At 47.3% G+C, this 18,948-nt stretch overlaps 1 protein-coding gene across 2 annotated transcripts in view; it reads right to left on the bottom strand.

The window, feature by feature from the left end:
• CACNA2D2 (calcium voltage-gated channel auxiliary subunit alpha2delta 2) overlaps positions 1-18,948 on the bottom strand; it is a 590,375-nt gene that overhangs the window by 261,026 nt on the left and 310,401 nt on the right. For both annotated transcript variants that reach the window (XM_042861788.2, XM_042861789.2), the window contains exon 4: positions 443-502. In XM_042861788.2, the coding sequence (XP_042717722.2) occupies positions 443-502 (60 nt within the window). The remainder of the gene's footprint in view (positions 1-442; positions 503-18,948) is intronic.

Genomic DNA, 18,948 nt, shown 5'->3' with positions numbered 1-18,948 from the left:
ATGCTGGAAACAAGCTTAAAATTACTTCATTCACTTTCATTAGGGCTGGCAGGCAGCAGGGACAGAAGACGAGGAGCAGGGCAATGTGTCTGAACTTGCAGAGATGAACAGAGTGTCATGGACACAGCTTGCTTTAAAAATCACAGCGCAAGCGAGGAAGTGGACAGAGAGAGAGAGAGAAAGAAAGTCGGGAATGAAAAGCTAGCAGATGGGGAGAAGGAGAGGGAGAAAAACCACAAAGACTGAGATAAAACCAAGAAAGAAAGAACTGGAAGGCCCAAATTCTGCCTCAATGATTCCCACAGAACTCCAGTGGTTTCAGGGCTTACATGCTATGGGTAGGGCTAAATTCTACCCTGGGAAACATAGTGCAAGACAGAGACACAGTGAGACGAGCCCATTAAAAAGGTCACAACACCTGTGGGGAGAGTCAGAGCCTTACCCTGATGTTGTCCTGCCAGCGGTGGGCTTTTTGGAACTTCTCAGCCGCACCAGCGAGTCTCTGCAAATAAAACAAGAGAGAAGAAGTGACCACAGAGAAGAGAACATGTTTTGCAACAGCCAGGACACAGCTGATTTGAGCTCATCCCACCCCAGGAGTTGACACCAGGAGTTGAGCCTGAGTCAAAGATCCAGCTCTCTGGGGGCTAGAACAGGCTCACCTGCGGAGGATGCGTTGTGTGTGCGCGCACGCACACACACACACTCTCTCTCTCTCTCTCTCTCTCTCTCTCTGTGTGGGAGAGCATTTTCAGCAGCCTCTGTGACCGGACACTGCATCAGCATCAGGACAGTGCAGCTACGTAAATCAAACTATTAAAGATCTGTGGAGATCTTACAGCACAGGCTCCCCCCTCAGAGCTCCAGGCTGCAAGGGGCTTCCACTGCCCCCCTAGTGCCCATCACTAACTCACAACGGGACAAGAAGAAGCAACCAAGGGGCTGCAAAAGATCTTGCAATGGGATCCCTCCCTTTGGTTCTTGAAGGGCGAGAGAGAAGGAGGAGGAACCCACCCACTAACCACAGCCCTTGTCTATACTTACACACACACACACACACACACACACACACACACACACACGTACGCAGTCTAACTAAAGCTTTGATATGAAACCGACTCCATTAAACGGGTGCAAAGGGCTGTCATTTCAGTTTAAAGCAGGCTTCTTGCTGTTTTGCCCTCGTCAGTTCCTTACTGACTTAAGCTGAGCTGAAATAAGCCACTCACAGTGAGATAAGCGTCTATACAGGGATCTGAACCAGTTTAACTAAATCCATACAGACACTGCTCGCTTTGCATATCGATAAACCTAGCTTTTCAGTCGTGACTTAGGACAGGAATTGAACTCAGGTCTCCAGAGCAGATGGAGAGAAGGCAGTTAGCCACAGCCAACCCTAGCTGCTGCCACTCTGTGGACAGTCCATAGCCCCTGAGATGGCGAGGGAGTTAGTGTCTCTGTCCAGAGCTGATTAATCCTCTCATGTCACACCAGATTATTTTTACACCTCGAGTGCAAAAGCCCAGGAGAGTCAGTTGGACAGCATTGAGCTGATCTGCAACACACCAGCCGTTCCCATGGGCTGAGGAACAGGGAGAGGAATCGGAAAATATCTCGGCAGCTCTGCCTTTAATCACTGACTGCGGTAGGGAGGCTCTCATACCAAGATGGCATTTAACGGCAGCCTAACGAGGTTTACTGCAAGGACAGGTTAAGCACAGACACGGGAGCCAGCTCCTTCCTTCAGAATGTACGAGATTTTAAAATATCATCTACATATCCAGAGCAAGAGGAGAGTCTTCAATACAAGTGAGTGCAGTATCAACATCATCCCTGGAAAGGGAAGCAAGAGGCAGGGCCTGGCACGACTGGGGGGGGTGGGGTGGGGAGATAAGGTGTGCTGTCTTCCCACTCAGCTACGTTACCCCATGCAACGCGGCTGGCCCGGCCCAGAATGTGAAAAGTGAGAGGAACAAGAGTTGCGCAAAAAGGGGGTGAGCAATTTCTTTGCTTACTGCAAGAAGACAGCATGCAGCTACTCCATTAACACTTGGGTGGAACAGGCCTTACTTCACCAGGGGACATGGCTGAGGGATATAGCGTGGGGCTGTCTAAAGAAAAGTTAGGCCCAAATTTTCAAAGGGGTCGGGCAGCTCTAGGTTTCCATCCTGAGACACCACGGGCCTGATTTTCAGAAGCGCTGAGCAGCCATTGCTCCAGTGGCCACCCCCCGGGAGCTATTGGTGTTCAACACCTCTGACAGCCAGACCTTGTGCCTCAAGTGGGGCTCCCAACCGAGGCACGTGAATTCGCTGGCCATCTGGGGCACGTGAGTAAAAACAGAATGTGCAGCACTGCTGCTGGGGACTAGGCAGCAAACCCCAGCACCTGAGAGAGAGCAGGGCCATCAGGCGACTCTTCGCCCTTCTGTTGAGCAGCCAGCATTGGCCACTATCAGAGACAGCAAAGCAGGTTAGATGGACCATTGGTCTCCTCCACTATGGTGGGGAGGCAGAGTACAGGGGCTAGACGGTTAGTCTATAGTGGGGAGGGGGTGTACGGGGCCAGACTGCTAGTCTTTTCTGGGCTGGTAGTGCTCTGATTTCTATCTATTGTGGAGTTGAGGCGGGGCTGGGGAAGCTGGTTGCGTGTGTACCTGGAGTTTCAGGTACAATCAGGACCGGATGAGCAAACAGTGTAATACAGACCATGCTCCCAATACCCCCAACATGTACTATACTGGGCTAGAAATCATTAGTTTTTCTTTGTGGTTAGGATCAAAAGTCTCCCTCGAGAGCCAGAACAGGGCTCTGCCATCCCTGTCCCAACACAAGCATCCACTGGGCAGTGCCCTCAGCCTCTCCCCTAACCCCGCACTGCTGGGTTTGTCTGTCTTCCCCACTGCCCTGACCCCTCTCTACAGCGCATGGTGACCATTACGGCTCCTTTCCCGAGAGCCTGGAGGCCACTTTCTCCGATACCCACCCCTGGATCAGAGAAGCAGCCCTTAGCACTGGGCTCTGATACTGATCTGTGAATTGCCAAGGGCAGGGAGCGGTAACACAATGGGCAGCCTTTACCGTCCCTCCCCTTAGCTATGTGCCCATTCTGGCCTGCTCCTCAGCAATGCTGACCCAGAGAGCTCCCATCCAATGCTGGGCATCTGGGTCCAGGGCCCTGGGATGTTCCCTAGGGCTTTCCCTCTATTCATTTGTGTATCTCCTCTCATTCCTCTGCAGCTTTCCCATTCCCTGTTGCTTGCTCAGCTCCATACGGGGCTGTGGAAAGCGGGGTTTCTGAGGCAGCCGGCAGAGGACAGCAGCCTCAGATGTCATGGGCCCATCGTGCGATCTACAGCATGGCAGGGCAAGAGGAGAAAAAGAAATAAAGGAAAGAAAGCCAGGCGAGTCGATTTGTATAATAAAGCACCAAGAAGTAGCTGTGGTTGGCTCTTTTAATTGAGCTGAAAGGCACAAGTATCAAGAGCCCGGAGATATCCAAGGGGGATCAATTCTGCATCACTAAGTAAATTAAAAACAGAAAGCAAAATAAATTGCACAACCTCCCCGCACAGCCCAGTAGCCCAGAACCAAGAGCTGTGTGCCAGCAGGGCAGGTACGAGGAGTGGCCCCTTTCCAGATGTGTGTGGTGAGTCCAGCCCAGACCTTCCAGGGCCACAGGTCAGATGACAAGGGCAAACACAACTGGCTGTGTAAAGGGTGTGTGGGTGTGTGTGTAGCACAGAGCCCATGCGGTTTCCAGCATGGGCCATATCTTACTCTGGGAGAATCGGGTGTGTACTTCAGGATCTGCCTCTACTTGCCCTTAACAGCACCAAAGGAATGGATCTGACTTCTTACCACCCTCATCTGTCAGTGTTAGAGTCGCACAAGACTGGCTTCCCCAGATAGACACTTCCTCTGCTCACAGTGGTGATGTTTCCCAGGTGATGAGCACGTTAAGTCTGATCTCAGGTGCATCATGCGTATCACTGCAGCCTTGTAAAATCAGACACACCCCACTAGCTCACACGCAGCTGTTGGCTTTATGGGATTCTCGGGGAATATGTGCCATGCACGCCTGAGCTCAGATCCAGGAACTAAGTGGCTAATCCGTAAGGAGGTTAATTAGCCATGAGGCTACCACAACAAACAATACAATAGTTAGTGAGATACATCAAGTCAAAGACATTGCTCATTGCAGGCCCTAATACCTACATACAGTCCTTTTTGTGTTTACACTCAGGCAACTGTCTGATTGATTTGCCCTAATAACAGACAATATCCAAAATGCCTAGAATCTCCAACTATAGTGTGTACAAGAACCGTACAGCCATCACTGGCATGGCTTAAAATGCACAGCCACCCTACGCAGGGTTTAGGGCAGGGAGTGAAGAACAATACTGTACCCCCCCACAAGGTGAAAAGTGCTGGGTGATCTTTAATGACGACAAGTGGTAAAGGCCCCTGGCTGTTTTGCTGCTGTTATTCACGTGTTTTACTGAAAAATTATAATCAGACTAACAATGCTCAAGGAATCCTATAATGAAGGAAAAGCAAACAAAGTGACTTGAAGCCAACAGAACCCCTCACTGAAAACCAGGAAGCTACTGAAATAACTAGTCTGAGGAGAGTGATAAAATCATTGCATTAATAATTCATTGTCGTAATAAGCAAAGGAAGCTGCATGCTCAAAATGTCCAGTTTTGTTAGCACCAGTTTCCCATATGTCTGTCAGTGCCTCTTTACATGCCCCATCAGCAACTATTTCACATTTGATCACTATACTCACAGGGCCAACTGCGCCCTTAGATACACCCTGGCACCCACACTGACTCATACGGGCGTTCTGAATCCAGATGAGAAATTTGGGCTTTGCTAATGGCTCTTTCCATTCTGCACATTCAGTTTAAAGCCAAGGGAAAGGCACTTGTCCTCAAAGCCTTTGTAAGATGTTCCCAAGCTGCTACTAAGGGTGCAAGAGTCAAGATACTAAGTGACTTGTCTGGTAATTTTTTGACTTCTTGTACAAAAGATCCAGAGAACTGTGACCCAAAATCATTTTCTAGGGGGCATTAATACAACAGGTGCACATGTGACTCTGTTTGCTATTATGTGGCCAATTGTTTTCTTTTAATGTTGCCTTCCACAACTTAATTGGGATCCAAATTGTTCCATGTAAAACCAAATAAGATGGCCAAGGGACTGCTGTAGAGTACCAAGAATGGGCCAACTGGCTAGAAGTCTCTCCCAAGGAGCTCCTATTTTAGCTTCCTCCAGAAGGCAGTGAGAAGGTTAGCTATTTTCAAGAAAGGAGAGAATTTCCCACAGTTAGATCTGAGACATGTTTGAAATAAAAACAGAGGGCCAAATCCCAGTCCCATTTAAGTCAATGGGAGTTTTCCAATTGCCTGGAATAGGACCAGGGTTTCACCCATACGTCGTGCCACTGTTCACGTTGGGTTTGGTGCCTAGGTGCTCAGTGGTGGGTGCCAATATAGGAACCTGGGGTGATAGAAGTGCCTTAGAAATGCTCAGATCAATACAGGCAGAGACATGATATTGCAGCTGGCTAGGGGGCATGTGATGGGAGAATTGGTGGTGCTGCAGGAATCAGAGATAAGCACCTTGCAATGCTGTGGAAAAGAACTGGTGCCACCAAAATGTCAAGCCAGGGGAGAGTGCTTTAGCATGCAAGTAGGTGGGTGTTAATTGGGCCCTACCAGCCCCATCACTGCCAACAACCTCTGTTCTCCCACCCACTGCACTGGTTTCTCTGTACTATCTCTACCTGTCGTGGCTTAGCAGCAATACAGATATATCCAGACAGCTGCACAAGAGAGAGAACAAACCTGAGAGGCAATGGGAGAAGCCAAGCAGATTAAGGAGATGTAACCCACCCACTTTAAAAAAAAAAAAAAAAAGAAAGAAACTCAGCCAGTGAGTTTCTGCCATGCAGCAGGTCCCAATTCACCAATATAACAGGCCGCAAATGTCACATTGCCAATGCAAACCCACACTGATCATGATAATGCACTGATGTGATAATTTTTATACCCTCCCATTAAGAATTCCTCTGACTCTCCTGTAAATTGATGTGTAACACAGAACAATTCAGCCACTGTTAATGGCTGTGGAGCACAAAGCGTGAGAAAGAATGGTTAGCGTTCATTATTCGGAGACACTGAATAGACTGGAAGATCAGGTAAAATGTGCCAACCTTATCCCTGCAAGCAAACAAAGAGGTGAGGAAGAGAAGGAGAATTCTCTTGCTCATCCCATGCTTCTCCTCTGTCCATTTCTCCCGATGGGCGAGGTTACATCTTTCCAGCCACAGATGTAGCGTAGGAGGTACACAGCCCTGGTGATAATCACAGGAGGCATTCTGCCAGCTGTGTACTGAAGTCTCGTGAGCACCGTGCTTGGAAAGGGTGCAGGTGCCCTTTCCCAAAGCTGGCCTCCAAGCACTAGTGGATATGGAACAGGCACGGTCCTAACCATGCCCTTGGATTTATGGAGACAGAGTCACAATGCATGTCAGCAACAGCTTGCACGCCTGTGTGCAGTCAGGGACTACACGCACAGACGACCTGTACGAAGACAGGCGCCGGCTGCCTCCACATGAGCCAGTAAGGTAGGTAAGGGTCTCCTTGTGCCCTCCCCCACTTTGCATAACTATAGCCATGATCTGGCCCTATGTGTCTGTGTAAGCCTGCAGGATAACAGGGACACAGCTAGTCTGTTAGCCAATAGGATGGCTGACGTGACAGTGAGATACCAGACAAAAGGGACCCAAGGGCAGCAGGTGGAGCGGAACATCATGGCCTGGCAGCATCACACAGGCTAGGGCAGTCTTCTCCAGGCTTTAAAAAGCTGTCCTCCCCACCCCTTTCCCAGCCTTAAGATGAAAGCAATCATGCCTCCCCTACACCCCGCCACATGTCAGGACTTGCCCATTCCATGCCCACCCCAGCTGGGCCTTTGTGTCCCCAGGTGGCATGTCCCACACTCGGGGGAATGCTGGGCTGGCTAGTGAAACTCAGCACTGATAGTCACAGGAAGTCACAGGAAACACAGGAATTCTCTGGATCAGACCGAGACCCATCCAGCCTCACACAGTGGCTGATTTCTGCTTCAGAGGAAGAAACAAGACTCCTGCAGTAGGGAAGTGTGGGATAATCTGCCCCCACGGAGCTCCCGTCCTAACCCCTACCAGTGACTGTAGGGTGACCAGATAGCAAGTGTAAAAAATCGGGACGGGGGTGGGGGCTAGTTGAAACCCATATATATATATAAAAAGGCCCCAAATATCGGGACTGTCCCTATAAAATCGGGACATCTGGTCACCCTAAGTGACAGCCCCTTTTATAGCCTTCCAAAACACTTCTCTTTTAGCATTAATTACCCTAGCTCTGGCTGTTCTGGTTATCCCTCTCAAGCCAATATGCAGCAAAACACAGCAGTCTCTAGTTCAAGACACCCCCTTGCACTGCTGGCACAGTTCCTGGAATTAACTCCTGAAGCTGGGAGTTTTGCCCTTGACCTCAGTGGGGCGAGGATTTCACCCATTGTTTCAAACCCCAGTTAAGGTGACAGGAGCGGATTGACCACAGGGCACTGGTCTGGGTCTCTGGACACGTGGGTTCTATTCCCGGCTCTGCCACTGGCCTGCTGAGTGACCTTGGGCAAACCACTTCCTCTTCTCTGTGCCTCAGCTTCCCCATATGTAAAATTTGAATAATGATTCTGCCCTCCTTTGTAAAGTGCATTGAGATTTAGGGTAGAGAAGAGCAAGGAATTGTTAACAGCATTTCAATGCCTAGGCATTTAAAAGCAAAGCAACAAACACCTAACATAATCATAAATCTTATACTATTCACATTAGAAACTTACTTTATTCTTGTCAAATATAAAGGAATGCGTATTTCATCACAATACAACCCTCTCAGCTATAGACTTGTAGTCTGTTTCTGTTGTATTGTTTCATTTTTATCTTGTTTTCGGGATCCAAACATTTTCTTTCAAGGGATACCATTAAAGGGGAAAGATCCGTTAATAGAGTTATCAACTGACAGTTGAATTTTGGGGAATAACGGGGGAACAGAATTCTATACAGTAGCTATTTTAATAGGAAAAGTGTGTAATATCTAATTCTGTATGAGGACTTGCATGTGGGGCTGATAAATGTGCATCATTAACGTGTGTGTATATCCAATCGCAGGACTGTGGCCATAGTTTCTGTGTTTCATTTTCCAGAAGGTTTTATGCTGTGTTTATATGCTGAGATTGCTGATGTAAGAAGAGCTGCTGATGAAAGAAAAGTATTTATTCTGAATCACAGTTAAAACTGCAGTGCTGAAATATGCCTCTCTCTAGACTTGATAAGAATACTGGGTTTGTTTATAATTGTGGCCAGCGTAAGATTATGGATATCCCTAACTATTTAATGCCTTGTTTTAAGTACCTAGATTCTGCAAACAATGCAATAGACAAATACTACAGATGGTTGAATATCTTCCAACAGAAATGATCAATTTGACAACATTTTGTTAAAAAAAAATCAATACAAAGCATTTCGATAAATGAACCCCTTCAATTCTTTTGTTTCAAAATTACTTTTTGTTTCAAAATGTATTTTGTATTATATTACCATGAAGGTTTAATAACAATTTTCAAATAATAAATAAAAAATAGTTGACAAATCTGACCTTAATTTCATTGTCTCAGTTCCCCATATGTAAAATGGGGATATCATCACAGGAGTGTTGTGAAGACTGATTAATTAGTGTTTGTGAGACCCTCAGATACAATGTTGATGTGTGCCACAGAAAAACCCTCAAGGAAATTAACAATTCTATCTCCAGAGCAAGGTTCGAATAGCATGCAGTAAAATAGGGCCTAGGACCACACACTGAACGATGAGAAAACAAAATATTACACAGCTGGTCATTAACTGAGCACCATCCATCCTGTGCATCAAATGAAACAGGGGTCCTGTGAAAAAAAACAGTATGTGATCATGTAATTACAGACTGTATCATAATGTATATGCACAAGAGGGCTGGAATTCAGGTTGCACAGGCACCTTCATTCTGGAATTTCCTGACATCTGAGTACTTGACTTTGCAACTTTAATAATGTTCTTTTAACATAGCTTTTGTATGAAATACATATATATACAAATAAAGTCTGATTCTTGGAAAATGCGAGGCCTGATTTTCAGAGATACTGCACCCACAACTCCTCCTGGCAGCTGGGGGGCGCCCGCAGGACCACTGAAACCCAGTCATTGACTCTGACATGTTGTCTGATAATCAGATCCATCTTGGCCACACAATACTGCCTCCAACATATATACCTGGTTGGGTAAAGGTGATGGGAAATTATTTAGACATTAAAAAGCAGAATTAGATCCTGATTAATGTTGGAGCATTAGAGACGATTCTAAAGAAAACAAAACAGTTACTTATTGGCACACTTGAGAAATAGTCCAATAGACTCTTGTTTATAGCCCCCAAAGTGTGCAGTGAATTGATTGGCACTCTCACTTGTGAGAGAGACAGACCCTGATCCATTACTTTAGCTCCTCTCTATCCGTATGTCTGTTATGGCCAGAAACAAATAGACAGGACAGCTAGCAGGAGTGACACAGCTCTGGGCTCCTTGGGAATAAGTAGCCCTCTCTTTAGTAGTCAGATATAAATTGTAATGAAGGTGGATTAAGTGGACCAGTTGGTTCATCTGATCTGAAAGGAACCCAAGAAGTGAAGAGGAAAAAAGTCTCTTCTGTGATCACTACAAAGCAGGATGTTTATGCAGTCTGTACTGGGACTTGCTACCTAAGCCCTTCTAAATTCTTATTATCTGTATCACAATAGGGGCTCCATAAGGGAGCCAGGGTCCTCAGTGCTGCACATAGAATAAGGAGGTTATCCTTCCTCCAGGGAGTTCACAATCTACACGGCAAGATGCAGCAAGGGCAAGAGACAGACAAATGGGCAGAGGGAGTGGGAGGAGGATGTAGCCATCATAGGATGCATCGATCTCCGCTCATAATATTGCCAGTCTTAAGCAGACTCAAAACTCATGATTCCAGTCTCCAAAAATAAAACAGACTGGCTTAAAAAAAATCACGAGATTTTTAAAGACCGATAAATGTACGTTATTTTTCTTTGCTCTCTGGTTTTTGATCCTTTCTTTTCAAGCTTATCTCCATAATTAAGGAAGGGCTAGAAATTTATTAAAAACCACCACCATCTTAAAATCAGATTTAATCACAGGACTCCAGGTGATGGGACTTTAAGAACAACAATAAATACTGCGTGACGTACAAAATCACAAAAGTTGGTAACACTGACTTGGAGGCTGCTACAGCTTCCTGTGGTGGGAAGTTCCATAGGCTCATCAAGCACAGGTAAAAAACCCCAGTATTTCCTTCAATCCATTTCAGATGTGTTTCCTTTTAATTGAATCAGCCATTGTCTTGTTCTTGTGCTAAGACACTAAATCAGAGCGCCCTAGTGACCGTCTCTGGACCACTGTTATTTTATATGCCTTTGTCCCACCCCCTCCTTCCCTTTTTACCATGTCCTCTTTAAGGCTCCGATTCAGCAAATCACTTAAGCACATGCTTACGTTCCAGTGATGTCAGTGCTTTAAACTGAGCACATTCTTAAGTGATTTGCTGAACAGGGGCCTAAACTATTTGTGTTTTCTCCTCATATTAAAGACTTTCTGTGCCCCAGCCATTTAAATCAGTGTCATAGGGTTCTTTTGGCGGGGGGGGGGGGGGGGGTGATTTCATGTAATTAAAGACTGTGTCATAAGGCATATGCACAAAGGGACTGAATTAAGGTGGCACAGGGCCACCTTAATTCTGGCATTACAGAACTTTTGAGCACTTGACTTTGCAACCTTTATAATGTCCTTTCAGTGCAGTTTTGTGTACTATGTACAGTGGGTGCCACTGAAAATCATGGTTGCTAGTTTGCAGCTCCTACGGTGCAATGTTTTCTCCTGAGTAGAGGAAGATACCACGGACTCTGCAGGTAACAGGAACAGTGGGCATTTAGTTTTTAATGGTGGCCAGTATATTATATACATATATAATTTAAGGATGGGAGGTGCAGGTGGTGAGCCCTGTACAATTCAGGATAGCATTAGAGATCTCTACGAATAGCTGCAGTCTCACTAACTAGGATAATCATCATAAGGGGCACCAGCTTCAGGACATAAGACAACCAGGGTGAGTATGAAATTCCCCATCTTGGACATGCTAGTGCATAACTGTGTAGTATGGGGCAGTTTATACTTTCCTCAGAGACATCTGGTATTGGCTCCAGACAGAGACAAGGTGCCAGACAAGAGGGAGTGCTGATGTGCTCCAAATGGCAACTCCTATGTTCCTAAACAGAGTGTGTTTAAACCCGGATGTCGTGAAATGGATAAAGTGCTCACGAAGTGCAAAGCTGGTAGAACTGGCTTGAGCCAGAACCAACTGAAGGAAATCTTGGTACAAGCTTTCCCCTGCAGCTCGGCCAATGCACCTCATTCCCAATCTGCAAACTTCCGCTACTCCGGCCCTGGGCATTCTCAGCAGCTCAACCCAACCTGCAACACCCAGCAACACCTTTGATACCACAGCTCTGCTAATCCATCCACTTCAATCCTGACCTGCAATTCCCCCCGCTATCCCAGGCCCAGATTTCCTATACAGCTCTGCTGATGCCTCTCAGTCTTCACCTGCAGCCCTTCCCCTCCCCCGCTATACCTGCCTGTGATGGGGCGCACTCACCCCGCACCGGATGGGGTTAATGCCACATTGTGGGCGGAGGAAGCCACGCCCCCTTCTCTCTACTGGGCATGCTCCAGGTGTAAAAGAGAGCGGCCCAGCTCAGTCAGGGAGGGCGCCAGGAGTTCCTGCTGAGGACAGGCTCCAGCCTGTGCCAGAGGGGAGCGGAGACTTGAACCACAGCCTCAGACCCCATGGAGCCCCAGGGTGCTGGGAGAACTAAGAGATCCCAATGCCTCCTGGACTACAATGCCTGAGACTGCGGTAGGAAGTGACCAGGGGTGGTGTCGGAGTGGTATCTCCCACCGAGGTAAGCTTGGCGTGTTTCGTGGGACTCCCCGCTGAGCTGGTAGCTGGTCGTTCCACTGCTGGGTCAGCGGCGCGTGAACTCTGGCCATTAGGTCACACTGCCCTGACAGTAGGGGCATGTTTCATAGACTCTAGCAGCTAGGCCGTACTGCCCCGAATGAATCATAGAATCATAGATTTTAAGGTCAGAAGGGACCATTATGATCATCTAGTCTGACCTCCTGCACAACGCAGAATCTCACCCACTCATTCCTGTAACAAACCCCTAACCTATATCTGAGCCACTGAAGTCCTCAAATCATGGTTTAAAGAATTCAAGGTGCAGAGAATCCTCCAGCAAGTGACCCGTGCCCCATGCTACAGAGGAAGGCAAAAAAACCCCAGGGCCTCTGCCAATCTGCCCTGGGGGAAAATTCCTTCCCGACCCCAAATATGGCGATCAGCTAAACCCTGAACATGTGGGCAAGACTCACCAGCCAGACACCCAGGAAAGAATTCTCTGTAGTAACTCAGATCCCACCCCATCTAACATCCTATCACAAGTCATTGGGCATATTTACTGCTAATAGTCAAAGATCAATTATTTGCCAAAATTAGGCTATCCCATTATACCATCCCCTCCATAAACTTATCAAGCTTAGTCTTGAAGCCAGATATGTCTTGCCTCCAGTGCTCCCCTTGGCAGACTGTTCCAGAACTTCACTCCTTTGATGGTTAGAAATCTTTGTCTAATTTCAAGTCTAAACTTCCTGAGGGCCAGTTTATATCAATTTGTTCTTGTGTCCACATTGGACTGAGCTTAAATAATTCCTCTCCCTCCTTGGTATTTATCCCTCTGATGTATTTATAGAGAGCAATTATATCGCCCTTCTGCCTGGGCTCCCACTAAGGCTCACGAAGATGGGGCCTGGGGACGATCCTCAGGCCTTCCTCATCACATTTGAGTAGGTGGCCACCATTGCACAATGGCCAGCAGGACACTGGGCTATCCTGCTAGCCCCTTATTTAATGGGGCCAACCCAGGCAGCCTACCGTAACCTGGACCCCCAAGACGCCCTGGACTACGAAACAGTGAAGGCGGCCATACTAGACCAAAGCGACAGCAGTACAGAGACATACACTTTTTTGAGAAGTCATCTGCTTCAGAGATAAAATGTGCTATTTATTATATATTTTGATGTGCTGAATTCAAATATGACAACTAAAACAACTGATTGGCTACTGTTTAAGATATTTAAGTTTTTACATTTTATGTCTATGTATATTGTGTAGATAGTAGAGTTTTAATCATAAATTGTAAACCTAGGTCTTTTCATGTGTTTATGATTGCTTTACATGATAATATTTCACCTGTCCTGTTTATGTAACACTTTAAAAATCAGCAAAAGGGTTATATAAATAAAATTTATTATGAAACAAAAGGCAAAAAATTATTATGTATATAGTTTAGTCCTATTCCGTGTCTACTCGGCGCTTCTTGGCTTGTCTCTTGTATTCATTAAATGGAGCATCTCTTGTCACTGTCCAGCAATAGTCTGCAAGCATTGATGGGCTCCATTTGCCCGGATAGCGTTTCTCCGTTGTTGCAATGTCCTGGTGAAATCGCTCACCATGCTCATCGCTCACTGCTCCGCAGTTCAGTGGAAAAAAATCTAGATGAGATTGTATGCAAAAAATTTATCTTTAGTGACATGTTGCAACCAAGGCTTTTGTATGCCTTGAGGAGGTTTTCCACCAACAACGTGTAGTTGTCTGCCTTGTTTACGAGAAAATTTATTGCCACTAACTGGAAGGCTTTCCATGCCGTCTTTTCCTTGCCATGCAGTGCATGGTCAAATGCATCGTCTCAAAGAAGTTCACGAATCTGAGGACCAACAAAGACACCTTCCTTTATCTTAGCTTCACTTAACCTTGGAAATTTTCCACGGAGGTACTTGAAAGCTGCTTGTGTTTTGTCAATGGCCTTGACAAAGTTCTTCATCAGACCCAGCTTGATGTGTAAGGGTGGTAACAAAATCTTCCTTGACTCAACAAGTGGTGGATGCTGAACACTTTTCCTCCCAGGCTCCAATGACTGTCGGAGTGGCCAATCTTTCTTGATGTAGTGGGAATCTCTTGCACGGCTATCCCATTCGCAGAGAAAACAGCAGTACTTTGTGTATCCAGTCTGCAGACCAAGCAAGAGAGCAACAACCTTCAAATCGCCACAAAGCTGCCAGTGATGTTGGTCATAGTTTATGCACCTCAAAAGTTGTTTCATGTCATAGGTTTCCTTCATATGGACTGCATGATCAACTGGAATTGATGGCAAAACATTGCCATTATGCAGTAAAACCTCTTTAAGACTCGTCTTCGATGAATCCATGAACAGTCTCCACTCATCTGGATCGTGAACGATGTTGAGGGCTGCCATCACACCATCGATGTTGTTGCAGGCTACAAGATTACCTTCCATGAAGAAGAATGGGACAAGATCCTTTTGATGGTCACGGAACATGGAAACCCTAACATCACCTGCCAGGAGATTCCACTGCTGTAGTCTGGAGCCCAACAGCTCTGCCTTACTCTTGGGTAGTTCCAAATCCCTGACAAGGTCATTCAGTTCACCTTGTGTTATGAGGTGTGGTTCAGAGGAGGAGGATGGGAGAAAATGTGGGTCCTGTGACATTGATGGTTCAGGACCAGAAGTTTTATCCTCTTCCTCATCCGACTCAAGTGAGAATGATTCTGGTGCATCAGGAACCGGCAGTCCTTCTCCGTGGGGTACTGGGCGTATAGCTGATGGAATGTTTAGATAATGCACAGTCCACTTTTTCTTCTTTGACACACCTTTCCCAACTGGAGGCACCATGCAGAAGTAACAATTGCTGGTATGATCTGTTGGCTCTCTCCAAATCATTGGCACTGCAAAAGGTATAGATTTCCTTTTCCTGTTCAACCACTGGTGAAGATTTGTTGCACAAGTGTTGCAGCATATGTGTGGGGCCCACCTCTTGTTCTGATCTCCAATTTTTCAGCCAAAATAAAGGTGATAGGCTTTCTTAACCATAGTGGTTATACTGCACTTTTGTGATGCAAAAGTCACTTCACCACAAACATAGCAGAAGTTATCTGCACTATTCACACAAGTACGAGGCATCTCTGCTCACTTTGGCTAAACAGAAATGTGTCCCTTTGCAAAATCAAACACTGACAAATAAGCGAGCACGACACTGTATGATTTCTAGAGCTGATATAGGGCAATTTGTTCAGCAGAGTGATGTAAGCTTCGTAACGATTGCATCATCCAGGACTTCTAGGAATAACATGATGCAATTCATATCATGTATGACGCAATACCAGTTTCAGATTGCATCATTCATTGTTTTGCCTAAAAAGCAAGTACTGTCCAAACCCAGTCATAGATTTATTCATAGATCCAGTCAAAGATGTATTTTAGTCATTTCTGGTTTAAATTGAGATCCCTTCCCTGTATAACTCACTTATCCTCCGCCATTCCCAAGTCAAGGGTCATATATACTGACGCAATAGCATATTTTGAAAACTAGAGCCAATCAACAATTTTAAGCATCATTTTCATTCTCAGTGACCCAGAAGTAGTAAAGTTTGACTACATTTATTTCAGAAGCATTTTGGCTGTAGGGCAGTGATATCGGCAACATTTTTGTCAGGGACGGTATCCGATGGGGGCCAGGCCATGGGTGGTGGCTCAACATCTCCAGGACTACACTTGGCAATGGCTAGAGCCCAACAAGCAGTCTGGGGCACAGGTGGCAGAGATGGTCATCATGGAACAGTTCACTCAAATCCTCCCAGCCGGAGGGAAGGAGCCGGTGCGTAGACACCACCCCGTGACGCTTATGGAGGCAGTAATTCTGATGGAGGATTACTTGTCAGCGGAGACTACAGAACCCCAACCCTGCAAGGCGGGCAAACCTGTGGGGAGAAGCCCAGTAACCATGGGAAGGCCCCAGCTGACACCCACAGGAGAGCAACAACGCCCATGGGGAACCCCAGGCAAACTCCCCAAACCAAATCAGAAATCACCTTCCTCCCGAGGCCCTATACGGCGGGAAAAGGTGCCACTTGGAGGGGTTAAGCCGAATCGGATAGGCACCCCACCCAGAGGGCTGCAAGACCGCTGTTATGAGTGTGGTAAAGCAGAGCATTTTCATTGGGATTGCCCATACATGGACTGTAATTACAGGCAAGTCTGGGTTGCCAGCCCCCGGGCTCGGAAGAGGGGCCCAAGGAAACTAGGGGTCCCACTGCTCATCGAAGGGGTTTCTACGACAGCATTGATTGACTCATGTTGTAGTTAAACCCTCATCCAGGGTTACCTTGTGCCTAATTTGGAGCCAGATGGAACCCGTATTTATGTCTAATGTATCCATGGTGACCTACATTCGTATGCCATGGCCCGGGTAATGCTGGTAATATGCAACTGAGGAGCCGACTACCTGGTGGGTATAACCCTGAGGCTCGCCTACCCAGTGATCCTAGGGCGAGACTGGCCGTGGTTCCGAGAACTGTTACAGGAGGCCGCCCCGGACCCCCCGACAGGAGAAGGCGGGAGCCAGGTACAGAGAGGGCTACTTGGGCGTGATCATGAGGATGAGGTCCTTGGGGAAGGGACCTCTAGACCCACCGAGACCCCAGTACCCCAACCGATGTCGATAGATTCCTCTTTCGAAGAGGCACAGGGAGAGCTGGAACAGGATGCTGATTTTATCCAGGAACAGTGCAAGGATCCCACACTTAAGCATGCCTGGGAACATGCCACCGAAGACCCCAAGGCCCACGCTTTGAGGTATGGTGGGATCGCCTCTATCATCTTGTGGAGGAGCCCCAAACTCATGAAATACTCCATCAATTGCTGGTTCCTTGAAGGCTGTGCCAGGGACTTTTGTACCTTGCCCATTCGGTGCCCTGGGCAGGGCATCTGGGAAGAGAAAAGACCCTCCAGTGGGTGGTGCGGCGATTCTTCTGGCCAGGGATTCACCAAGAGGTGAGAAATTACTGCGGGACATGCCCAGAATGCCAACGGTCGGGCCTGAAAGGAATACTCAAGCCACCCCTCATACCTCTTCATTACGGATGGCCACTGCCCCTAAGATAGCCGCTGAACTCATCAAAGTCTTTTCCTGGGTAGGAATACCCCGCGAGATCTTGACAGACCAGGGAAGTAATGTGACTTCCCATTTGATCGCCGACCTTTGCCATCTTTTAGGCATATGAGCCTTGAGGTCATCCCTATACCACCCCTAGATGGATGGATTGGTGGAGCGTTTTAATAAGACTTTGAAGAGTATGCTACACAAATTGGTGGACGAGGATCGGCGACAGTGGGATACATTACTCCCTGCCTTGCTGTTTGCTATACGGGAGGTACCCCAAGCCTCCACAGGGTTCTCTCCATCTGAACGCTTATATGGAAGACAACCCCAAGGTATCCTCGACCTCCTGAAGGAGGGCTAGGAAGAACAAGAGACCCAGGGAAAGGGGGCCATCCATCATGTTCTACAGTTATGGGAGAGGTTGCAGAGATTAGGAACCTTTGCTAGAGAGAACCTGGAGTAGGCACTGCAGAGTCAGGCCCAACATTACAACAAGGGAGCCAGGTTGTGGAGCTTTGAACCCAGAGACCAGGTCCTGATCCTGTTGCCCTCACCTGAGTCCAAATTGTTGGCTAAGTGGCAAGGCCCTTTTGAAGTCACCCGGCGGATCGGCCTGGTTGACTATGAGGTTAAGCTGCCTTGCCAGCGACACAAAACACGCACATACCATGTAAATTTATTGAAGGCCTGGCACAGTAGGGAGACGTTATTGATTACTCCCTACTGTCCCAAACCAGAGCTGGGACCCCTGGCAGATGAGTCCTTTGAAGATGGGCCAGTAACCATCGGAGCAGACCTTAATGTGAAGCAGAAGGAACAACTCCAATGACTATTGTGGTTTTACCCAGAGGTCTTGTCAACACGGCCCGGACGGATGTCTGTCATGAGTCATCATATCGCCACCCTGCCGGGACAGAAGGTACGTAACCCTCACCGGCCCCTGCCTAAGAAGATGTGGGAGGCCGTTCGGAAGGAACTGGAGGTTATGCTAGACATGGGCATGACAGAAGAATCCCATAGCGAGTGGCGAAGCCCAACAGTCCTAGTCCTGAAACCAAATGGCTCCTTCCAATTCTGCATTGATTTTAGAAAGGTGAACAATATATCTCGGTTTGACGCCTACCCAATGCCCCGGGTCGACGAACTCCTACAGAGGCCGGGGGGGTGGGGAGGGGAAGGGAGCCAAATTCCTATCGAAGCTAGATCTTACTAAGGAATATTGGCAGACCTCACGACCAAAGATGGCCTTCCCAACCCCTTTTGGCCTATACCAATTTGTGACCATGCCATTCGGGTTACATGGAGTGGTGGCCACCTTTCAGTGACTTATGGACCGGATATTGTAACCTCATGGACAGTACGAGGCGGTGTACATTGAGGACATTGGTGTAAACAGCACTAGCTGGGAAGACCACCTGGAACATCTTTCTAGGGTCGTACAGGCCTTAAAGGAGGCAGGACTGACAGCCAACCCAGCGAAATGTCATTTTGGGCAAGAGGAAGTAACCTATCTCAGTTATACTGTCGGGGGTGGCAAGCTATGGCCCTTGGTCGACAAGGTACAAGCACTACAGGACTGGCCTGCGCCAATGACCAAGAAGCAGGTATGGCAATTTCTTGCCCTCGCTGGATATTACTGGCAGTTAATGACACAGTTTTGCAACTTTGGCAGCCCCCTTGACTGACCTAACAAAGAAGGCACAACCTCAGAAAGTCCAGTGGTCAAAGGAAT

Source organism: Chrysemys picta, chromosome 7 (genome assembly GCF_011386835.1).
Source record: "Chrysemys picta bellii isolate R12L10 chromosome 7, ASM1138683v2, whole genome shotgun sequence".
Classification (NCBI taxonomy): domain Eukaryota; kingdom Metazoa; phylum Chordata; order Testudines; family Emydidae; genus Chrysemys; species Chrysemys picta.
This window is presented reverse-complemented; position numbering and strand designations above follow the sequence as displayed.